General features: G+C 45.6%; 1 protein-coding gene across 1 annotated transcript; it reads left to right on the top strand.

Moving 5' to 3' along the window:
- The first annotated feature begins 325 nt into the window (after positions 1-325).
- ARL6IP1 (ARL6 interacting reticulophagy regulator 1) lies at positions 326-12154 on the top strand. The gene is made up of 6 exons (XM_075285503.1): positions 326-481; positions 5549-5682; positions 6306-6425; positions 8221-8338; positions 9631-9715; positions 11696-12154. Exons 1-6 carry the CDS (start codon positions 443-445, stop codon positions 11812-11814), a joined length of 615 nt encoding a protein of 204 aa, XP_075141604.1. The 5' UTR covers positions 326-442; the 3' UTR covers positions 11815-12154.
- Positions 12155-24562: the final 12408 nt, after the last annotated feature.

Below are 24562 nucleotides of genomic sequence, written 5' to 3'. Positions count from 1 at the left end.
TGTGCTGACAGGCAGCTGCCGCCATTAGCCTTTGTGCTGTATTTACTGTGCTGCAGTTCCTGGTCACTGAGGTACAGCCGGATGAATTTGAGGTATTTCTTGGCCATCTGCTTCTTTTGTCCCGTCCCTCTGTTTCAAATAATGCGGCTTCTTACTCAGCCCCCTCTCATGACGTCAGGCGGTTTATAGGGATGACGACATTATAAACAGGGCGTTGATGACGTCATTATACAGTATCAGTCTCGTATTCAAATTCGAATCGCCTTGTTGTTGGCAGGCGCGCGCTGATTGGCTGTCATAACGACGTTTATGCTCGAGTCGGCCAATGACAGCACGCATGCGCCTGAGCTACCTGGCGGAAGCAGCTATTTATGTCCGGCTCTGGCGAGCGAGCCGCAGATTGTGATATTAGTGTGACTGGGGCAGGGCTGCGCTGAGGACAATGGCGGAGCCGGGGGACAACAGGAGCATCAACCAGCTGGTGAGTGCGGGGGATGCCGAGTAATACCGGGAGGGCTCCATGTCTGCGCTCGGCCTTGTCTCCCTCTCATGGCCGCGGTTATTGTTCTCCTGTAACCCATTATAGGGGCGCTCCACACTGAGGGGCGGTGGATGGTCTGTGACATCCATGATGTCCGGCTGTACCGGGGCAGGTGGTCTCTTCTAGAGGCTTCCTGCTGACTGGCATGGTGCCCTGCTGACTGGCATGATGCCATGTTACTGTGGCCCAGGTAGGAGTTACCTGCAGTCTGGGCCCAGTGTCTGACGCTTCAGCAAGGCCTGATGGTTTGGGGGCTGGTGCAGATCATCTATAGGGTAATCTATAGGGTATTTCAGTGTCTCTGAAAGGGACACACGTGATGATGTATGCAGCCCCCATCCGGAGATGTCATGTGGAAAATACTGTGATCTTATTCCGCCACGGATGGTTTTCGATGATTTATTTATTATTACTAATAATGGGACTTAATAAACCTGCCACCTCTCTTATTATATAGCTCACGGTGTCACATCTGATCTATAGATCTGTGCTGAAGACTGTATACAGTAACGTTATAGGGGTTGGCTAGGAGACATCTGTCACCAGAATATCAACCCCCTCACATAGATTGCTGCAGGTGACCCTAACCTGACAGTGTTTTCCTCTGGCGCTGAGACACCACTGGATTTGTCAATATACAAATGAGCTCCATGCTTGCTGCTTACGTCTTTGGAGCAATGGTAAGACCCTTGTTGCTCCAGAGATCTCATTTGCATATTGAAAACCCCCCCCAAAATATCTCCTCACAGAAGGCAGCAAATCATTCAAAACATAATTAGAATCAAGCGACCCTAACCGAACTATGATGCTGGGTTTTGGTGAAATACTGTGAACCCCTCAACACTCCCGTACTGTTATCTCCCAGATTGAATTGTTTCCATAGTTATGTTATTGTTGGATGTTACAATGTGGGGGATGGGCAGTAAGGCTAGGTTCACACTTGTATATCCTTTGTTGGGGGTTTTGCATATGATATGTTGAGGCTATTCTTTTATGGTCATTAGGTTCACCCCTGTGCCTGGTATCCGTCCACTACAAACTATATAAAAAAAATTGGTCAGAAAACAACCTCAGTGGTAAAAAAAACCAAACTGATTTGTTGCTGTCTGTTGTGTATCTTTATTATTATTATTATTATTATTTTTTTTTTTTTAAGGAAAAAAGTCCAGTTGAAATTTGAGATTTTTTTTAAACTGGTTGAAATTGGAGCTGTCTGAATCTGCTGAAAGGTCCCCTTTATATAAGGACAGCTATATGGGATCATTAGAGTGCCCATATATGCATTACTATTGAGCTGTAGTAGCTGCACTTGGTGTACGCTTTGTTGCTGTGCTTTTGCTCACAACTTTATAGGTGCCCGTCCAAGAACCCGGGATATCAACCCAGCACATAGGAAGGTCAGGGTCACCTCAATCCAGCAATGCCTTCTCCTTGCATTTCTGTCTCTGTTGCCAAGATATTCCTGTATTTGTCAATTTGCAAATTAGATTTTTGTAGCAAAGAAAACATTGTCATTGCTCCAAATAGCTAATTTACATATTGACAAAAACCCAAGGCAATTGGCATTAATCTGCAGCTTGGCTGTAAGGTACATGAGCACCCTTATGTCTAGATGGGACTGATCTGCTGCTGTTTTCTGCAGTGAATCTGCAGAAGAGAAAACGCACCAAGTCGTTCATGCAAATACGCTGTAGACATGCTGCAGATTTTATATCATGAAGGGTGAAAATCTTCTGCATATAATGGACATTGTCAGTTTCGGTATATATGGTGTGGCGAGAAGAGAAACTACAGTATAATACTTTAGTCGCTAGGGTAGAAGTCTTCAGGAAGACCCCATGCCATCTATGACGTAAAAGATGTGTCAACACTTGGTTCACCGTAGTAACAATCCACTTACTTTACTTCATATTCCCCCAACCCAGAGAAGCAGCACGGAGACTCGCGCCAATACCCCTGAATTCCTTCTGAATGTGCCCAAGGTGGGGGTTGGTGCCAAATATAGCAGAGACTTTCCTTGGTTTGTGAATTTGTAATGTTGCTTTTGGTAAATATCCCAACATCTTATAACAATGGAGGAACCTGCTGCTTTGTGTTTGTAACAAAGCACTGTATGTACAATGGGGGGAAGAAATGTATACCGTCCTGTATCTCTGGTAACTGGCTGGTGACAATGAAAGCCTTGTGGCAGGCCAGAGAAAGGGAGGTGTCTGATGTTATCTGATGGCAGCCCTGCACCCCAGAGGAAGTCACGTGGATATAATGGTTATGTGTAGTCGTCTTGTGACCCACAGCTGGGCGCACAGTCTCCTGTACGTAGGGTTGGTGGCTTTGGCATATGGAGGGTTAATTCTGACACTGTAAATGTTGGTGTCTCAATAGAGGACATTGTAATTGCTATAAGAACAATGGCTTCACAGAGCTCTCTAGCACAGTGGTTTGTGACCTACTTCCATGGCCCCATCCTCTAGAACAGGGGTAGGCAACCTTTTTATACGCCGTGTCAATGTAAATGGAAAAAAATCAAAGATGAAGTCCTGGGAGTGCTGTACAACAATAAGCATGACTGCCCCTATACGAAAGCCATATACCACATATAGTGCTCACATGACATGCTACTGGACACATGCATTTACTATTATATGCAATGAAGTACATATACTGTCCCCAATTAGGGGTAAATGTATGCGTCCAGGAGCATCATATGGCAGCACCCTTAAGCTGAGTTCACACAGGGTAATTTGGTCAGGATTTTGAGGCTGTATTCACCTCAAAATCCTGCCCAAAAAGACAGCTCCCATTGAAATAAATGGCAGCCGGTCAGTTCTTTTTTCCGGGAGCGGTTGTTCCGGCTCCCAGAAAAATTAAGTGACATGCTCATTCTTCAGGAAGATTCGCCTAGCGAATCCGCTTAGAGACACTCCCTCCATTCATTGGTCCTAATCCGGAGCGCACGACTGGATGCCTCTCATTCTCCTGATCGCTAGGAAGGGACACTTACCCCCTATTTTGTCACTTATCCCCAAAGTGGATGGAGTAGTTTTCCTGCATGTGCACTACGCCATTCTCATCATTGTTGGGTATCACGGTGATCAGACACTTATAAAGGGGGTCATCTCAAAAAAATGAATCTTTTATATCAACCAGCCATCTCCCTGTTGGTTCATATCACTTCAAGTTCTGTATCAGAAGATCTTACAATATCTCTGAGAGGGTCCACCATGTTGAAAAGACTAGTTTTGCATGACAAATGATATTTATTTTCAGGTAGGTGACCACCATTGACACCCCGATTATATGGCCAGCAGGTAGGGATGGTCACTTCATATGACTGTATTTATGCAAGTGAGAATCTCCGCTCTTGTATGACACCGAGATTACAGTAATATAACAGAACCGGAGAGATCACTAGTTAAAAACAAGGTTGGGAATTTGCACTTGTTATACACCAGTTCATGCTGCGTATAAAATCACACTCCTGACTGTATTTAACTAGTGATATCTCTTAATTCTTGTATAGCTAGTACTGGGGACTTCTAACATATGAATGCTGAGAAGCTCTGCTTTCCTGTGATACCAGAACCAGAGATACAAGTATTTGAAGTGACCATATTCCCACTTTGATAAATGCTTCAGGTCTACCTGCTGTATTGAGTACATGTGTACAGACAGTCTCCTTCCCTAGTGCTGCAGGACATCACATTAATGGCCTTTTAGCAGGTCCGTCCCTATCAATTGGATTGGAGCTGTAGTACCAGGCATGGCTCTTTACCAAGCACAGCGCCCTACATTGGCAGGAGTGCCAAGTGTCTGATACCCACAGCTCTGATATTCATGGCCAGTCCTAAAGATAAGCTTGTTAGAGGACACGGCTGTGATAACTACTGTAACAAGCCATGCAGCTGTGTGTCCATCACATAACCAGGAGTGATCAGCATGCAGAGATCTAAGGCTACATGAACAGGACCATGTGTTTGTGTGTGTTATGTGATTTAATGGATAACACACTGACCCCTTCTTCTTTTGTGGATGGGGTGATGTGACCCCAGAGGCAATACTCAGGACAGGACCAATTGTCCGTTTTGCAGTTTGAAGTGTCTGTAGACACCATTGTACCATTACATCAGTCCATGATACCTCCCTTACACTATCTGTCAGATCTGACCTTGTCCTACTGGTTACTGAAGTTGCCCTTTGGTCAGTTTGGTAGACATCCAGTCTGTACTTTGTAGCAGAATCCACTGACTTTGCTTGTGTTGATTTGGCAAAAATTTGCTTATCAAGCCTCTTCAGTAGGATTTTGATATTGGGTGACTACTCTCAGTACATTGTTCCTGTGTCACTTACTGGGTGTCCATTGCTCTCATCCATCACAGGATGGGATTTTCCCAAGTCTTTAGACTTGCTTCCTTTTAGGTACTGTACCTAGAAGTTCCTTTCCCTAATTATGTGATCAGAACCAGCACCCGGCCCCTGGGTCAGTAGACCTCCTCTTAATTTACCTAGTTACCTCTCAAGTCACTATGGGCTATGGGGGGAGGCTTTGCCATAGTCTGCTGGCCCCCATAGCACTAGTAACTACCTTGAGCTCGGGAGAGGAGGCAGTGACTTGTAGGTGGCAGTTCAACTCACATAACCTGAAGTCAGAACCAATACAGAAGCCCCCTGGAGGAAGGAAATCCTAAAGACTCCTTGGAGAACCCCTTTTAATTCTGATGCACTGGATATTGTCTGGCCTTTGCTATAGAAGAACATTACATGCTTCCTTCCTACAGGATAACCTCCTGATGGGTTCTGGGCCAGCTATATTTAGGCAAGCACTGGGTGTAATGTAGAACTGGGCCTCATGTGGGCACACGCCATGTACCATGTGTGGAGATACAGTAAGCCATTAATAATTTATCACCCGCTGTCTGCACTGGATTATAATGGGTTGTCTTGTCTCTTCATTGTAAATATCGATTGGTTTCCATTTCCTCTAAGATCACAATAATGTCTTAATTGCAGGCTGCAGAGACCGCGAGTCTTGAGGAGCATTTCCAAGGATGGGGCGAGGTGGTCCTACTTACAGACCGTGCTCTTCGCTGGGAGAAGCCTTGGTTCCCAGCAGCTATAATGGGGGCAGTGTCCTTTATATTTCTGTAAGTAAATACATGTATGAAGAGAGGTATAGCCCAGAAGCGGAGCCGCCATCTTTTGTTATTCCTAGTGTCAGCTGCCTAGTTGTCCAAGTCTTTACCCATGGCGCTGTGTCCCCCAATGAAATAAGCGAGACAAGGATTTTACGATGAATACAAAAATCATCACTTTTTTTTTTTTTGCCTTTGTCCAAATATTATAGACAGACCCCTTTGACATTGATGTTTTTTAGTTATGAAGGCAAGAACAATTCTCTTCAATTCAATATGCCATCCTTCCTATCATAAAGGTAAAATGGTATAAAATTCGGAAAAAAAACCCAGCAGTGCTGTTGAGCTTTTGCCACTGTTGCCTGTGTGAGCCACGCAGGGTTGATGTGGTCATGCGATATCACGGGGACACCACGCTGCCAGTCTTATATTTGCATATGGCTCTTGGAAGCTGCAGCAGATTCTCTTCTATATTGATGGTTCTTATTTTTATTTTGTGCTGCTTTTATGAAAATGCAGACGGTTTCATAAATCTGTGTTGTCCGGCGCTGCAGTAAGTGCTCAGGAACAGAAATAGATTCTGAGAAAAGATGAAGCTGGGATATTTCTGCTAACATCTTCTTCTTCCTCTGCAGGATGATCTATTACCTGGATCCATCAGTTCTTTCTGGCGTTTCCTGTTTCATTATGTGTCTATGCCTGGCTGACTATCTCGTTCCAACACTGGCTCCCAGAATTTTTGGCTCCAACACATGGTTTGTAGTCCTAAATGTATTCAGGGTCATATTTGTCATTTGGGATGACGCTTTAAGGCGCCGTTCACATTGCGTTTTGATCGTCAGTTTAACAGGTCAGTTTTGCAGAGACAAAAGCAAAAAAACAGATGGAAACTATCAGTTTACATAGTCCGTGTTAAAGGGAGTCTATCATTGGGATGTGCATTTTAAACTAAAGCCATGTTGGAATAGCCTTTAGACAGGCTATTCTACTCCTACCTCTGGTTAAGTTCTGAACGGTGCTGTAATATGTAAATGATGCTCAGTGAGCACAGGGGGATGTTCCCTGCACTGAGCACATCTTTGTCAGAGCTCAAATACCAGCTCTTGCGCTGATCCTACACCCCCTCCCCCACCCTGAGATGTCATGGTGCACCTCTTCCCTGACACTGTCTTCAGTAGGATTGAAATCCTGCGCATGCGCTGTCGGCTTTGCCACTTCAGGTCCGGGCAGAACCAACAAGGCATGCCCCACTGGCCGCTCATGTAGGAATAGAATAAAGATGGCTGGTGGCGCATGTGCGGTCTCCTCTGCCCAAACCCCAAATGTCCTTAGTTTAAAATGCATATCGCCAATGTTTGACTCCCTTTAAATAAAAACTGATCCGTTACTGTGTGACAGAAAAGTAGGACAAACCACAATCTTCCAACACACACACACAAGAACAGATACTGATCCATTTTTAATGTTGACCATTGATTCTATGTAAACAGATGGTCATCAGTTTCCATTCATTTTTCGCATCAGTTTTTTGTCTGTGCAGAACTGATCAGTTAAACTGATCAAAACGTGATGTGAACAGGCCCTAAGATACCAGACAAAGGTTCACACACTATAGATTTTTGCAGTGGCGTTTCTGCGTACGGATGCATTTTCTTCCCTCAAAGATATTGGCTGAATTGGGACTTTAATTAATCAGTAAACGCCAGAGCCGGGCCATGCACTCGGCCGTGAAACAGTACATCTTGTACAGCTCCACTACATCATTGGGTAATCTGGTTTCCAGATCCTTCATACACTTGAGGAGCTGCAAAAAAAAACAAAAAAACCTCAATATATAACATGTCCTATTATTTAGCAGATTAGACACACAGTAAATAAAATAAATAAATGAGCCATTAATTTCAATGGGACCATTAAAAAAACCCCAAAAAACCTGTATATTTTATAGCTAGCACACTCACAACCACAAAAACCTGTTATGTGAATAAGCCCTGATGGGTTCTCCATTTCTGTACAAGTTGATGGTCTAACCCAGGGGTCCTCAAACTTTTTAAACAGTGGGCCGGAGGCAGAGCAGGTCGCACAGACATCGGGAGCGGTGACCTCCAATAGGTAAAGTGAAGTGCGCTCCATGGCCTGGCCCGAGCTCCCCAGGAGCTTCATTATAAATGCACGACAGAAGTGCTTGGCGGGCCACATGTGGCCCTCGGGCCGCAGTTTGAGGACCCCTGGTCTAACCTATGCGCTCAATGGTGGTCTTACTCTTGGCACTCCTACCAGCTAGCTGAGGAGTTGCAGCACTTGACAAATCATTCAGTTTTTGGTTATGTGTAGCAGAAATTCTAAAAATAAAATATTTGACAGTGGACATTTTGATCCAGACGTGCACTTGGGTTTTGCTAGTTCTTTACTTTTAGGAGATCCCATTCACAGTCCTCTACATTGAAAGCAGTTTTTGTAGACCCAGAAGTGTCACGTTGTTGGAATGCTCATATATTCTAGAGGCTTTTCAGCAGATTTGTGAATTAACTGATTCTTTTCTCTGTACAGGACCACTGAGCAGCAGCAGAGACTGCATGAGATATGCAGCAACCTTGTGAAGACCCGGAGAAGGATCATTGGCTGGTGGAAACGCCTCTTTGTCCTTAAAGAGGAGAAGCCCAAGATGGTAGGACTATTATACAGTCTTAAAATAATCAGGTGCTTTTAAAGGGAAAATGTCAGGTGAATTTGGGACAATAGACAATTAGCACATCCTTAAAGGAGTTATTCAGAATACAATTAAGACAAATACATGTAAGCAGCAGGAGATGTACAGAAAATAAAACTCATCTATACTTGCCTGCATCCTCCCCTCTCCTCCTGCACTCGGCCAGCCATCACCTCTGCTGCTCTGTTTGTAGTGTCAAGTCAATGTGACTTTAATACTGCAGCCATTCCATATATAAACAGAGTAGCGGAGGTAATGGCTGTCCCAGTGCAGGAACAGTGAAGACCTGGAGCTCCCTGCATGTATGTATGTATATAATTTTTTTCTTTTTCTTTTAATTCATCTCTGGTGCTCCCAAGGCATGCACTTTTTGTCACTTATTTTGGTGTGGGACATCTTGCCTTCACTGCTCTCACACTTGATGTGAGGTACATGCAAAGCCATGATGTACTGCCCAGCTTTGTTAGAAAACTATACATTTGTGGTCGACACAGATACTTGGGAAGCTAAGCCACCAGTCCCTAAGGACATGCTGGTGGTTTAATGTCTCAGATTTACCTGACTGTTTTACCTTTAAAGGGATTCTACCATTATAATTGAATTTTTTTTCTTGTTGACACATAGGAATAGCCTTAAGAATGCCTATTCTTCTCCTACCTTTAGCTGTTTTCTCTGCACCGCCATTCGGTATAAATCCCGGTCTTTGTCCGGTTTTTGAGAACTCTCCAGCGCTGCCTCCATCTTCTTCAGGAAAGTCCTCTTCACGCGTCGTCTTCTGGTACGGGCAGTAAAACTTCTAGGCTTCTGGACTAGGGCAGAGCCAACTTGCTGTGTAAGCGGCCATTTTTCTCGCAGGCATGCGCAGTCAGCTCTGCCAGAGGTCTAGAAGTTTGACCACCCACTCCAGAAGAAGATGCGTGAAGAGGTCGTTCCTGAAGAATATGAAGGCAACGCTGGAGATTTCTCTCGCAGCATTGGGGATGCCCTCAGTGCTGCAAGAGAACTCCTTTGCATACCAACAAGAACTGTGATTTATACTGAATGGTGGCGCAGAGAAGACATCTAAAGGTAGGAGAAGAATAGCCTTTCTTAAGGCTATTTGTATGTGTCAATGAGAGAGAAATTCGATTTTAATGGTAGAATCCTTTTAAGGCTGTATTTTTCAGCAGTTAAATGACTGTTTTCAGATGCATTGTCCTGTTATGGTATGCACAGCCCTCCAGTTCATGACCTAATGTTTCTTTGTCTAGTATTTCATGTCGATGATCACCGCTCTTGCTATCGTTGCTTGGATTGGACAGCAGGTTCATAACCTCTTCCTTACATACATTATTGGTAAGTGTTCCTATTACTATAAGAGTTTCTGTCCCAGAGGACAGCAGAAATGGAATATTCCAATCTACATTAGTGTACTATATGTTGCATTCCTACTGGAAAAACCAGTTCTCTCCTTCACCTTAGGCTATGTACCTTTCCCATATAATTTTTTTTTCTCCTATTGACTGACTGTTCTCTGTCTGTAACATTTATTATTTATCAGCTCCTCATGAGATGCCAATTTTGGTGTAGCATGCTAGGTTTTATCATAAATGTATCCATGGATGCAGAGTTCATTTACTTAGAACTGATATTACACACTTCTAACCAATGTACATGACCAGGTTTCTGAGTGTCCTTTTACAGGCAATATAAATGGCCATCACCATATGTAGATGGATATTGTATTTCCTGCTACATCTACAAAGTGTCCCCAGGGTAGATCCTTCCACAGTTATGGGGGAAGGGAGTCAGATAAGTATTGCAGAACACTGAGCTGCTGTTGTCTCCCTAAGTGCATCCATGATCATGTATGTACGTACCGTGTTAGCTAGCTGCCGTCTACTCTCACTTAAGAAAGTGTGATGGTTAATGCTAGGGTTAAACACTTAAATAATAAAATCCTACTTTTCACTATTCCATTAACCCTGAAGATGGCAGGGCACTGTCAAAACCTATCTGGGGCAAATTTTGTGTGTGTATAAAATATACTGCGCCTCCTCTTAAAGGGAGTGTATGATATTAGAAAAAATATATATGCTTTATTAGCCGCACCACGCTTTGTCCATTGGCTATGTCTGGTCTGCAGGTTTACCCCACTGGAGTGAATGTGGAGGGCTTAAAATACAACCCACAAACTAGTATGGTGCTGTTTATGAAAGAAAGCAACCCCTGCATAGGGACCCTATTATGTGTTTCTTAGAAAGCTGATTCGCAACTAATTTGGCCTCCTGTATACTAATAATATACTTAGTTATTAAGTGATTTACTGCTGTGAAACCTAGCAGATTTGGTGTCTGGACAAGCACAATGGCCCACCCAGTTTTCTATATGTTACCCTTCCCAGAAATGGCTAAAGGTGTTTTTTCAGTTACTAAAGTCTCACACTAGGACCTCACAGATCATGACAGCAGGGTTCCAGTTTTCCCTGCACCCGTTGTGCAACTCCATTCAATTCTGCATTCAAGTCTGCATTAGATAGCAGAGCGTTGCACTGTGTGATCTATTGCTCCATTCATACAGGACACACAATACCCCTGTGCTCCTATTTAGCACTTACATAGAGATGCATAGGTAGTGTGATCTACTACTCCATTCATACAGGACACACAAGACCCATGCTTATGCATTCAGATGGAGTCCTAGGGATCATGCCCTTGCTGATGAGACAGGTATCCTTGTTGTTTCTGGTTGAAGCCAGAACACACCTTTAACCCTTAAGTACTATCGTGGTTTCTATCATAATGATACATCAGATAGACACCATGATAGTACTTAAGGGTTAAAGAGGACCTTTCACCTTTTCCTCCAATTCTAGTTCTTACCATGTTAATAGGCGCCGCCCCTTCGGATCCAGTGCAGTTGCCAAGCAACAAGCACAGCTAGTTTTGGTGCCTGATGTGCTATTTAAGCTCTGTAATGTCAGAAGGGCAGTGTCAGTCGCGGGGGGCGTGACTCAGAGCTCCAATCAGAGGCAGCCAGTGTCAGAGCTTAGTCACGCCCATTGCCTGCTCCTGACAGACTCCGCCCTCCGGACAGTATAAATAGCATGTCAGACACCCAAACTAATAGCATTGATTGCTCTGGAACGGTGGGGGTAAAAAATTTCAACTGTGTCACAATCATTGGAGCAGCAGCTATTAATTGTTATAAAGAACTGGACTTGTTGGATGTGGAGAATAAAAAATGGCTGAACAGTATATCTAGCTGGACAGAAAATATTTTTATTTTACAGGAAATGCTTTCCTATGTTTCAGCGAGATTTTTCTCTCATTTCAGTGAGTTTTGTGTTGTTGCTTCCTGGCCTCAACAAACATGGAATCATCACAAAGTTTGTCGGAATGGGAAAGCGTGAAATCAACAAACTGCTGAAGCAAAAAGAGAAGAAGAATGAGTAACCGTCTGCTAGATACAAAACTAAAACTTCCATGGGAGCATTTTCTTGTTTGTTTTTGGGGTCTGACCTTAACGTTACCATTAAGTTCCCCAATAACTGCCAATGCTGTATCTGTGTTGCACTGAAACTGAAACCTCTCAAGTATGAAGAGTCTTTACCCCCGGAGTGCTGTCCTTGTCTCCTGTGTTTCTTTACCACTTTACATGTTTTCCACTCTTGTAAATATTTCATATTTTCATGTGTCTCCTGTGATATTGTGTTTGCTTTCCTTACCCTGCAAATTAAAAATGTTGATGTGTCTTCCTGTTAATGGATGTAATAAAATGTAGGATATCCTAGAAGTGGTTACATTGGTTTCTGTATCTTAATTTTAAGGAGTTTTGTGGGACTTCATCAATAGAGATGAGCGAACACTATTCAGATCAGCCGATCTGAACAGCACGCACCCATAGAAATGAATGAAAGCATCTGTGACGCCGGCCGGCCGCCGGCAACGTCAGGAGGAGGAGTAGTTGGAGGGATGGTTGGGTGTAGCACGACTAGCTCTGCCTCATCTCGCCATAGGAATGCATTGACCAGCGTTGATTGGCCAGTGTACAGCATTCGGCCAATCAACGCTGGTTCTGCCTGACGAGACGGAGTCTAAAATTGGTCCACAGCAGTTTCCATTCTGGTCCGATTTTAGACTCTGCCTCCTCCGGCAGAACCAGCGTTGATTGGCCGAATGCTGTACACTGGCCAATCAACGCTGGTCAATACATTCCTATGGCGAGATGAAGCAGAGCTAGTCGTGCTACACCCAACCATCCCTCCAACTACTCCTCCTGTCACACACACAGCTCTGCACTACTGCCAACCATCCCTCCAGCTACTCCTCCTGTCACACACACAGCTCTGCACTACTGCCAACCATCCCTCCGGCTACTCCTCCTGTCACACACATCTCTGGTGTAACAGAGCTCAGCACACACACTCAGCTCTGCTACATCTCTACACTCTGTTGTAGAGCTGATTGTGTGCTGAGCTCTGCTACACACAAGATGTATGTGACATTAGGAGTAGATGGAGGGGTGGTTGGGAGTTGTGCAGATACACTACACGGGTACCCTGGACCCCGGAGCAATGAGTGGTTATCTCCATAAGAGGAACTCACCAAGTGTAAGGATACTCATCCCCCTTGGTACTGGCCTCACCTAAGCTGCAAACACACTGGACTGCATTATCCGCAATGAGCTTGAGAAAGGCAGAAATTGCCGAAACGTTGCTCATGCTTACTCTGCTTTATCACGTGTGGCACAGTGCAATGTAAACCAATAAAAAGTCATTTGATACCTTAACTAATCTATACTAGGATCTTCTATTCTATTCCACTAAGGGATCATGAAACAAACGCCTCCCCAGATAGGCGGACAAAGTGGCTATGTGTACCTTCAGCGTGGCTGCAGCCAGACCTCTGTCTAGCCCGTCTTGAAGAAAATCCAGGATTGCCCCAGTAGGGGGATCGGAGTAGTCCACTTCATGTTGGAGACACCAGGCATTGAAGATGTTGCCAATTGGACAATAATTCTCTATTCCTCTATAGAGACTGGTCAACCTCCAGGGTGTCAGGTTGAGGCTCCTCAGACCCTGGCATCTCAGCTCTCCTTGTGTTACCAGGTCTGGGAGGGGTGGAAGCCTCAAATATGTGCCCTGACTCATTTGTATGAGCTGGGCAAACCAAGCCCTTTTTGGCCAGAACGGGATTATGGCGATTCCCGAGACTTGAGCAGAAGGTCCCTACCTTGGTGTTGAGTCGGGTTGCCATAAGATCGACCTCCGGGAGACCCCATCTCTGGACGATCTGTTGAAATATGTCTGGATTGAGAGACCATTCTCCTGATACGGTAATACCCCGACTCAGCTGATCCGCTACTATGTTCAGGGAGCCCTTGATGTGAACCGCAGATAACTGGGATAGATTCTCTTCTGCCCAGGAGAAAATGAGATTCGCCTCTCTTAGGGCTGGAGATCTGGTGCCCCCTTGTTTGTTGATATACACCACCACGGTCATGTTGTCTGACCGGACCTTGACTGACTTGCCTTTCAGCTCTGGGGAAAAGTGTAGCAGGGCCAAGTAGACTTCCCTGAGTTCCTTGAGATTGGATGTCCCCAGCTCCGGTCCTTCTCCATCGTCCTTGTATGGTTTTGTTTTCCAGATGGGCTCCCCATCCCAGATGGGATGCATCGGTTGTCAATACGGTCCACACTGTCGGGACCGAGGACCTTCCGTCTTTCAGGTGAATCCACTATCTGAGGGAAAGACGGGTACTGGGAGAAAGGCAGATCTTCTTGTGCAGTCCCCGTGGAGAGCCATCCCAGGCTCTCAACACTTCCATTTGAAGCGGACGCAAATGCCATATAGCCCAAGGGACCGCCCGGGCCGAGGATGACATCAAGCTGAGGACTCTCATGGCGGTGCGGATGGTCACTCGCCGGGTGCGAAACAGGTAGTGCGCACCAGCCTCTATTCTCAATTTCCTTGGGCTGAAGAGGAAGATCTGCATCGCTTCTGAATCCACTATAATTCCGAGGAACTTCCTTCGGGTGGACGGAACGATCTTGGATTTCTCCCAATTGATTAACAATCCTAGTTCTTGTAGGAAGGAGATGATGAGCTGCAGTTAGGAGCAAAGCAGTAGACTGAGCTTTTAGTACAATTGTAGAGAAATTTGGAAGGGCACTCACCCATATCTAGGCTCGTCTTCGTAAAAAACTTCTTTTATTAAAGTAACATGTTTGTAAAAACAAATAGTGCAGGGAGGGAAGGTAGCATAAATAGGCAAGTAGGCAACAGCCGTTTCGCGCAGCTATGTGCGCTTTCTCAAGCCTCAAAAATGCAATCACAAATGACAGAAAAGCGGGCTTAAATACTGCTAAAACAATCAGGCATAATGAAAAACTCCTGGAATGGATTCAAATTTTAGCCAATAGGAGTACTAGTAATGTCCTCCATGAATATTCATGTGGGTAGAGAGGACCAGAATGAAAACTGTCCTAAAATCTTTTAGCCAATTGGCAAAAAGCCAATGCCAAGCAGCATATGTAAGTCTCCGTGCTTCTACTTCACAAATGGAAGGAAGCACGGGCAAATGGCCAATAAGAAAAAGGCCTATGCGCAAGCGCGCATCGGCTTTTTCATTGTAACGCCCCCTTATATGGTTTACGGGCTATCAGCCTATAAAAAAGGCGCCGATGCGCATGCGCATTTAGACGCGAAGATCGCGTCTAAACAATCAATTGACCGTCATAGAAAGACAGCGGCCAATCAGTGAAACGCCGATGCGCATGCGCAGTGAAGCGCATCGGCACACACTCACCGGCCGCTGTCATGGAAAGACAGCGGCCAATCAGTGAGACGCCGACGCGCATGCGCAATGAAGCGCGTCGGCATAAACCCATTATTACTGCATATACCAGTAATATATAGGCTGATAGCCCGTAAACCATATAAGGGGGCGTTACAATGAAAAAGCCGATGCGCGCTTGCGCATAGGCCTTTTTTTTATTGGCCATTTGCCAATAAGTCTGCAACCGCGGTGGAAGCTATAGCCACGGAGGCCTGGGCAGAGGTGGCAGAATAGACTTTCTTCAAATTAGAGTCAGCCCTGCGGTCCAAGGGGTCTTGCAAATTTGATCCATCCTCAAGGGGCACCAGGGTCCTTCGGGACAATTTTGCCATGGCGAGGTCCACTTTCGGCCCTTTCTTCTTAGATGAAGACTGAAAGCTGCAGAGCTGCAGGGAAAAGAAAACAACAGTGAGCCCAGGAGCCAGGTCAGAGACTATGCTGGGCCCACAAGAGTAAGTCCTCTCCACTTGTCCTCGGTCACACAGGACAGAAAAAAACATGCAGGGGGGAAATTCTTGTGCCCTCTTATAGGGTAAGCCATGTATTTTATTGGCTAATTAAATATTCCGCCTGTCCTACCAGCACACAGGGGCAGAAATACCCTACATTGTGCCGCTGGTACGGACGACAGGGAACCGCTTTTAAGCAGATGGGCTCTTCGTCTTTTGGGTCCCTACGCAGACATGAATGACTGAGACCCAAACGCTAGTGTGAACCTAGCGTCAAAGGTCAGAAAATGGACAAAGTGGCACTTATATTTGTAATATTATGCGCCCTCATGGTGGTTTGTAAAATGCCTGAAGCCTGTACAGTCCAGCTCTTATGGGCAGAGATAGCTGATCATTTTATTCAATATAAAGAAACTAAATGTAGACTGTATACTGACAGGGACCTTAGATTGTGAGTGTTACGTGGATGGCGGTATGTAAGTAAGAAATAAATAACCAGGTATCTGGTATAAAAAAACATCTTAGTGAGACCTCTACAGATCAAATAGAGAAACGGCATGCCTAAAGTATTCATGTCTAAGGACTTGAAACTCAGTCCATATGTTGGCTGGATTTACCGGCCTGAGCTTTATGTTAGCAGGCAGGGACTCCTAACATCATACATAACCGTAGTGCTAAGAGTCTCTCTCACCGTGATCTCCAGGTCAGTAAATCTGGCCAACACACAGACCAAGATTCACAGATGAAACTCAGTCATGTGATGGCTGGGTCACTGGCAAACACTGATGGCATCTGTATGTTAATATGTGAATAACCAAAGTCAATATTCATTGTCACGATGTGGCATACAAATAGGGGGTGTGGCCTAAAGTAATTGTTCATTCATCGTAATCGAGGTAAAATGTTCAGTTAATCATCATTTTGATTTTGGTTGCCCACATATACATACAGTGTTAAATGTTGTTTATAAGGGCCATACAGTAAAAAAATATATATAATTTTTTTTTTGCACCATACCATTTTGACAGGGACACTTTCAGTCTTTAATGGGTTAAAAGAAACCTATTGATCTGCACAGTGCGTACATTGGAAGCTTTTCCCTGTGTACAAGCTAAGCCGAGGTCACTACCACATACCTCCCAACCGTCCCGATTTCTGCGGGACAGTCACGATTTGGGTGACATGTCCCGCGGTCCCGGTTGGAGGGAGGTATGTCCCGATTTCAACTCAGATCTGCGTCCAGAGGACGCAGATCTGAGTTGAACACATATGCGGCTGAAGCAAGGAGCTGACACAGGTCAGCTCCTCGCTTAACCGCTGCGTGTCTCTCTCGCTGACACATGCGGCTGAAGCGAGGAGCTGACCTGTGTCAGCTCCTCGCTTCGCCGCTGCCGCCGGCTCCTGGCTTGTAGACGCGATGTGACACGTGATGTGACACATCGCGTCTACATGCCAGGAGCCGGCGGCAGCAGCGAAGCGAGGAGCTGACAAAGGTCAGCTCCTCGCTTCAGCCGCATGTGTCAGCGAGAGAGACACGCAGCGGCGAAGCGAGGAGCTGACCTGTGTCAGCTCCTTCCTTCAGCCGCATGTGTCAGGGAGAGAGGCGGGCAGGGAGCGGAGGAGAAGGTAAGTTTAATGTGGAGGTGGAACGTGAATCTGGGGGCAGATGAAGGAGAGGACGGCATGACACTGGGGGCAGAGATGTGGGGACATGAATCTGGGGGCAGAGATGGAGGGGACATGAATCTGGGGGCAGAGATGGGGGGGACATGAATCTGGGGGCAGAGATGGGGGGGACATGAATCTGGGGGCAGAGATGGGGGGACATGAATCTGGGGGCAGAGATGGAGGGGACATGAATCTGGGGGCAAAGATGGGGGGACATGAATCTGGGGGAAGAGATGGGGGGACATGAATCTGGGGGCAGAGATGGAGAGGACATGAATCTGGGGGCAGAGATGGAGAGGACATGAATCTGGGGGCAGAGATGGAGGGGACATGAAACTGGGGGCAGAGATGGAGGGGACATGAATCTGGGGGCAGAGATGGGGGGACATGAATCTGGGGGCAGAGATGGGGGGGACATGAATCTGGGGGCAGAGATGGAGGGGACATGAATCTGGGGGCAAAGATGGGGGGACATGAATCTGGGGGCAGAGATGGGGGGACATGAATCTGGGGGCAGAGATGGAGAGGACATGAATCTGGGGGCAGAGATGGAGGGGACATGAATCTGGGGGCAGAGATGGAGGGGACATGAATCTGGGGGCAGAGATGGAGAGGACATGAATCTGGGGGCAGAGATGGAAGAGGGACATGAAACTGGGGGCAGATGAAGGGTGTATATGAAACTGGGGAAGAGATAGAGGGGGGACATATAATTTACGGGTGACTGTAGGAGGATTATATTGTGTGCGGGCACATGAAAAATTAATGAGTGGGCGGAGTCAACACAAAAGTGGGCGGGGCTAAATTTGCCGCAGTGCGCTACGCGCGCCGCACATTTTGTCCCTCTTTCAGTTCTTCAAAAGTTGGGAGGTATGCTACCATCATCTGAACAAGGCCTAAATCCACATTTAGCTGTAGCTTTCAAGTTGAAGAGTGTGCAACTTAATCTCTAAAAGTTTTCTACTGCCGTTTTATCATAAAACATACTGTAACATTGTGCTTAGCAACCCTGTATGAGCTTTTGTTAGGGAAAGTCCTTAAACCAGTACTTCCCAACTTTTTGAGCATTGAGGCACCCCTACAAAATAATTTTTGCCAAAAGACAAAAAACTGCAGTTTTGATGTGTTTTTTTTAGTGCAGTTTTTGAAATTACAGCTTGAACCACATTCAAACTGCATGTACGTTTCTGTTGCAGTTTTGATGCAATTGCAACTTCATCACAACTGCACCATGTGAATGCATCCTCAAAGCTACACCATCCTATAGTTTCCACCCAGCACATACAAAAATTCACCTTTTACCATCACCAAGCCCCCTTAGTAGCCCCACAAAGTATCATGCTCCTCAGACACACAAAAAAAATACTTCCCAGCGGCCCCCAGACACCTCATAATACTCCCCAGTGTCCCCCAGACACCTCATAATGCTCCCCAGTGGCTCCCAAACAACTAATAATTGATCCTCCTCTTCCAGTGCAGATTGAGGCAGCGGGTATGCCTGATGCCTGAGTAATAGAGCAGGAAGGTAAAGTCCTGCTGTTCGGGTCTATTCAACTACTTCGGCATCCTAAGGACCCGTGCACACGGAGTTAATGTGAGCACATTTTAGCATAATACACGTGTATAGAATACATGTGTAAAAATAACACTCCCATTGACTTCAATGAAATTTTTTACACGCGTAAATAATGCGTCAAAATATGTGCCAAAAAACGCGACACGTTTTTTACACATGTATAAAATTTCTTTGAAGTCAATGGGAGTGTTATTTTTACACGTGTATTCTATACACGTGTATTATGCAAAAATGCACTCGCGTTAACTCCGTGTGCGTGGGCCTTTAGGGAAAAAAAAAACACAATGCGGAAATTCAACTTAATATGCAACAGTTCCTTCATGCTGCATGTAAAATGATATCTCAGATTATGTTATAGCTAGTTCTTTAATCTCAGAAAATCTTACCTTTCTTTTTTTTTTTTAAACTTTAATTTTTATTAAATTTTTCAACAATTAAAGAACAAACAACAACAAAGAAAAATAACCACAACATGTGGCATAATAAATGTGGGAACCACAGGATAATCACAACTTACACAAAGCCATGGGGAAAAGACCAAGACAGACAAAGGACACAACATGAAGAGAGGATGGAGGAAGAGGGCGATAGATAGCAAATGAGGGTACAAGGTTTGTGCAAAATCAAAGACCATGCAACGTACAGTAGGTGTCCCAGTATGACCAAACAGATTTGAAAGCCTCAACCGTGTTGTTCAATGTCGCAGTCAAAAACTTAAGGCTGCAAATATCCTTCATAAGCACTTCAGACATTGTGGAGGGGAGCGCATCTCTCCAATGGTGGGCAACAAGAGTCTTCGCTGCTGTACATAAGTAGAGAAACAAACAAGACGGGGAGGTAAACTATGTAAATAAGTCATGGGATCAACGGGATCCCCAGAACAAAGAGGTCTCCAGTAAGTAGTTGCACCTCAGCCCAAAAGGGACGAACAAAGGATGGTATGAGGGCCCGACGTCCACAGATGGGGGTTGTGCTCACAGTCCAACACCGTGCAGGACGCTGGCATTTGCCACATAAAACCAGGATTGGCAACTTCGCCACTGGTGCCCTGTGCTCTTCAGACACAGATGAAAGCAGGTTCACACTGAGCACATGTGACAAATGTGACAGATTCTGGAGACACGTAGAGAGCGATCTGCTGCTTGCAACATCCTTCAGCATGACCGGTTTGGCAGTGGGTCAATTATGGTGTCGAGTGGCATTTCTTTGGAGGGCCGCATAACCTTCCATGTGCTCGCCAGAGGTAGCCTGACTGCCATTAGGTACTGAGATAAGATCCTCAGACCCCTTGTGAGACCATATGCTGGTGCAGTTGGCCCTGGGTTCCTCCTAATGCAGGACAGTGCCAGACCTCATATGGCTGGAGTGTGTTAGCAGTACCTGCAAGATGAAGGCATTGAAGCTATGGACTGACCCACCCGTTCCCCAGACCTGAATCTGATTGAGCACATCTGGGACATCATGTCTCGCTCCATCCTACCTACATCCATCTTGCACCACAGACTGTCCAGGAGTTGGCAGATGCTTTAGTCCAGGTCTGGGAGGAGATCCCTCAGGAGACCATCCACAACTTCATCAGGAGCATGCCCAGGCATTGTAGGGAGGTCATACAGGCACGTGGAGGCCACAAACACTACTGAGCCTCATTTTTGACATGTTTTAAAGGGGTCGTCCCATCACAAGGATCCTATCTATACTGCTTGTTAATGTGAATGTAAGACTTTTCCTAAATACATTGCTTCAGCAAAACTGCTTTGTTTATCTTACTTTATTCATTTTTTTTTTTTACACATCCCTTGACTTATCTGGTCATAAGTCAAGTGATGTATCTGCTGCTCTGAGGGGGGAGGGAGGAGGGGCTAAGTGTACGAGAGCGAGCCTGAGGGGGGGGGGGTAGTTTACCCTTTGGGGGAAGGGACCGCCAATACAGACTGTGCCGGCGTCTCCACTACCCGGCATCCGCCTCTCTATTACAGCAGATGCCGGGGAGTGTAGACGCCGGCACAGGTGCCTGCAACATCGCTATGTGCCTGCCCTGCATGAAGCCAGCAGCGGCAGGAGCGATGCTGCTATTCCAGAGGGGAGGGGGGGGGGGGCGGAGGAGCAGAATAACAGGAGCTCCTGCGGCTGCTGGCTTCATGCAGGGCAGGAGCATAGCGATGTTGCAGGCACCTGTGCCGGCGTCTACACTCCCCGGCATCCGCCTCTCTATTACAGCGGATGCCGGGTCTGTAGTCGCACTGTGAAGGCTACGCTGATCTTACTATCTATGAGCGTGCACGCAGGGCCAGCGGCATCTCGCCGCTGGCTTTGCATATGTAACCCCGCCCACCAATGACGCAACAAAGCCGGAAGAAAGAAGAATTTACAGCAACGAAGACTGGTGAGTATGCGACGTGGGAGTACCCCTTTAAGGACATTACATCAAAATTGGATCAGCCTGTAGTGTGTTTTTCCACTTTCATTTTCGGGGGGACTCCAAATCCAGGCCTCCATTGGTTAATAAATTTGATTTCCATTGATGATTTTTGTGTGATTTTGTTGTCATCACATTCAACTTTGTACAGAACAAAGTATTCTTTGGGAATATTTAATTCATTCAGATCTAGGATGTGTTATTTGAGTGTTCCCTTTATTTTTTTGAGCAGTGTAGTTATAAGGCCTTTAGTAAAAGTGCCCAATTGGCAAAGTTTCTTGAAAGCTGTGGGGAGCTAGACCCGCAAGGATCCTAATTGTGCCCTAGCAAAGTGGGATATCTGTTGGTAATGCCACCACTCAGCCAGCATACCCAGAGCTGAAGTGAAATAATCAAAAGGTCTGAGCTTCAAGGATGAGGGGTCAACTAAATCTGCAATAATGAACAAACCACACTTGCTCCAAGGGTGTACCATTGGGTGTACTCTGGGAGGAGCAGGTTGTATGTAAAGGAATGAGATCATGAAGGAAGAACGAGAGGCCAAAGCAAACTGTTTAGAACAGGGGTCTCAAACTCGCGGATCGATCGGAGACATTAACCCCTCTGGCGCCACAGTCAAAGGCGCCGGAGGCGCCATTTTCCCAGCGGTGCATGGGCGCCGCCATTTTGCCAGTGATCGCCAGTGCCTGGAGCAAGCTCCAGGGACGACGTCACATTGCCATGACAGCCGGAAGCCTTGTTAAAGGCTACCGGCCGGTCTGCAATCTCTTTCTTTTGCAGGCTGGTCTATATAGCCTGCAAAAGAAATGTTGATTTTTTGGCAATGCATTAGCATTGTAATGCATTGCATTAGTGATCATACCCCCTGGGGTTCAACAACCCTAGGGGGTCTAATAAATGGAAAAAAATAAATAAATAAATAAAAAAAAGTAAAACATTTTTTTTTAAAGTATTAAAAATTCAAATCACCCCCCTTTCCCTAGAACACATATAAAAGTAGTTAAATACTGTGAAACACATACATGTTAGGTATCCCCATGTCCGAAATCGCCCGCTCTACAAATCTATAAAAATATTTTTCCTGTTCGGTAAACGCCGTAGTGGGAAAAAAAAAGTCAGAAGAGCCAAACCACCATTTTTTCACTCTTTTGCCTCTGATAAAAATTTGAATAAAAAATGATCAAAGCAAAAGCAATTTCCGAAAATGTTACACCCAGCCCCGCAAAAAATGACTTTTAGAAAAAAAAAAAATTGGGAAAAACCTGATGCGGCCCAGCCTCACCCAGACTTTACCTCTAACGGCCCCTGGGGTAAACTGAGTTTGAGACCCCTAGTTTAGAACATGTAATCCAGAATGCCTTTGTAAACTTAATCTGTCCCAGGAGGGGAATGGCAAGTGATAGGGGGAGTGGGACCAAAAAAATGCATTTGGGTGCACAGGGGCCAACCAAAGTTTTTAAATTTCCACCCATTTGGTAAGGAGGCGCTTCCCAGAACGGAATAGCTCGAAGATGAGACGCCCAATAGCAATGCAGAATGTGTGGGACCGCCAGCTAACATCACAGATCAGGGAATAAAGTGACACTTACCGTTCTAGATAAAATGGAAAAATTGCCTTCTGAAGGGAGTGCAACTCATGTCTCAGGACCGCCATCAGGAGTGTCTCAAAGTAGCAGAGAAGCTTAGGGAGGAGAGTCATCTTAACCACTGTAATCCGCCCCAGGAGGGAGATATGGAGAGGACGCCACTTATCCAGAAGGGAGCGTTCACTAAATAAGCGGGGATAGTTCGCTGAGTATAAGGAGGAGTAGGTCGAGGACAGCTGAACACCCAAGTAGAGGAGCGAGGAGTCTCTTCTCTCTTTTCCGTTCTGTGCCCCAGGTGAAGAGCTATTGGTGCCGTTACCGTAGTTCTTCACTGTCAGAAGGGTGTTTCTGACAGTCTGTCATGACGGCGTCTATTGCGCTGTACTGTGAGAGGGTGTGTTCCTTACCGCCCAGGGATAATGCTGAGCCCCCTCTCACAATACAGTGCATTTACTCCTGGAGGTGAAAGGTCCTCTTTATGTAGGAGAGCTTCCGTCTTAGCAGCATTAACTTTGTAGCCCGAAAACAGACTATAGTCTTTGAGGGTGGTCAGGAGATTAGGGAGGGTAGTATGGGTATTGGTAAGGGTTAAGAGGACATCGTCAGCAAACAAGGACACTTTAAACTCCCTGTCGTGGACCATGACCCCAGTAACGTCCAGGTTAGACCTAATCCGAGATGCCAGTGGCTAAAATTAGAGGGGAAAGAGGGCACCCCTGGTGAGTTCCATTACATATGGGGAAAGCAGGGGAGGTAGCATTGGGTAGTTTAACGACTGCAGAAGAGGATGAGTATAGAGATCGAATTGCAGTTAAGAAGGCACCAGAAAAACTGAAACGCTCGAGAGTGGCCATAATGAAGGACCAATCAAGGCGATCAAAGGCCTTCTCCGCATCAAGGCTCAAGACTAGAGTAGGAGTAACTGAGCGGTTAGCCACATCAATCAGGTTCGCAGCCTTTCTGGTGTTGTCTCCCCATTGCCTGCAGAGGGCGAAACCCACCTGGTCCTTAGAGAATCTTAGCTTTCTTATGATACCAGAGCCATTTTGCTAGGTGGTATAAAACCAAAGCTACAGCTATCTGGACTGACCATCCCCCTTTGGTAAATTCTTTAGCTCTAGGAGTACAGGTGTACGGATGGAGTCTCTGTCATTGCTTAGTTAAAGCATTGCTTGTAGAACCTTTACAGCCTTTTCTATTAAAAGGAAGTTTGATAGATTAATAAAGTGAATTACAAAAATGTTCACCAAACAATCCCTGACACAATAGCAGAAAAAAAGTCACTTTTACTTTAAGTAAAATGACTCTGCGTGAAATTTCTTTTTGGCATCCTGCCGAGAAACCAACTGGTTTTAAGATCTTGAATCTTGATCAGCTTTAGTGCTTCAGTCCACTGCAAGTCAAGTGACCCAAAATTACATCACCATAGAGTTCTACGGTTTGTGGGACTGGTTCGGCTGAAACACCGGAGGTCTGATTGTTTTGTGTAATATAATTTATATCTGAGACAAGTTTGAAGATGAAGACCCCAAAATTAATTCACATCTCACCCTAAACCTATTTAAAATTCCACCATTTACCTACAACCCCTAGGCACCACCATGCTAGGTCCTGACAATGCTCAGCTGTACACGTACAGAACTAGTGTAGTAATGCACAGCAGTAAAA

This window comes from Leptodactylus fuscus, chromosome 8 (genome assembly GCF_031893055.1).
Source record: "Leptodactylus fuscus isolate aLepFus1 chromosome 8, aLepFus1.hap2, whole genome shotgun sequence".
Lineage (NCBI taxonomy): Eukaryota > Metazoa > Chordata > Amphibia > Anura > Leptodactylidae > Leptodactylus > Leptodactylus fuscus.
This window is presented reverse-complemented; position numbering and strand designations above follow the sequence as displayed.

Bases quoted from the DNA above. Each gene is read 5' to 3' on its own strand.
- ARL6IP1 (XM_075285503.1), top strand. From the start codon at position 443: ATGGCGGAGCCGGGGGACAACAGGAGCATCAACCAGCTG. The intron at 6,426-8,220 runs GTTTGTAGTCCT...TTCTCTGTACAG, and splicing joins ATTTTTGGCTCCAACACATG to GACCACTGAGCAGCAGCAGA. The intron at 8,339-9,630 runs GTAGGACTATTA...TTCTTTGTCTAG, and splicing joins AAGAGGAGAAGCCCAAGATG to TATTTCATGTCGATGATCAC.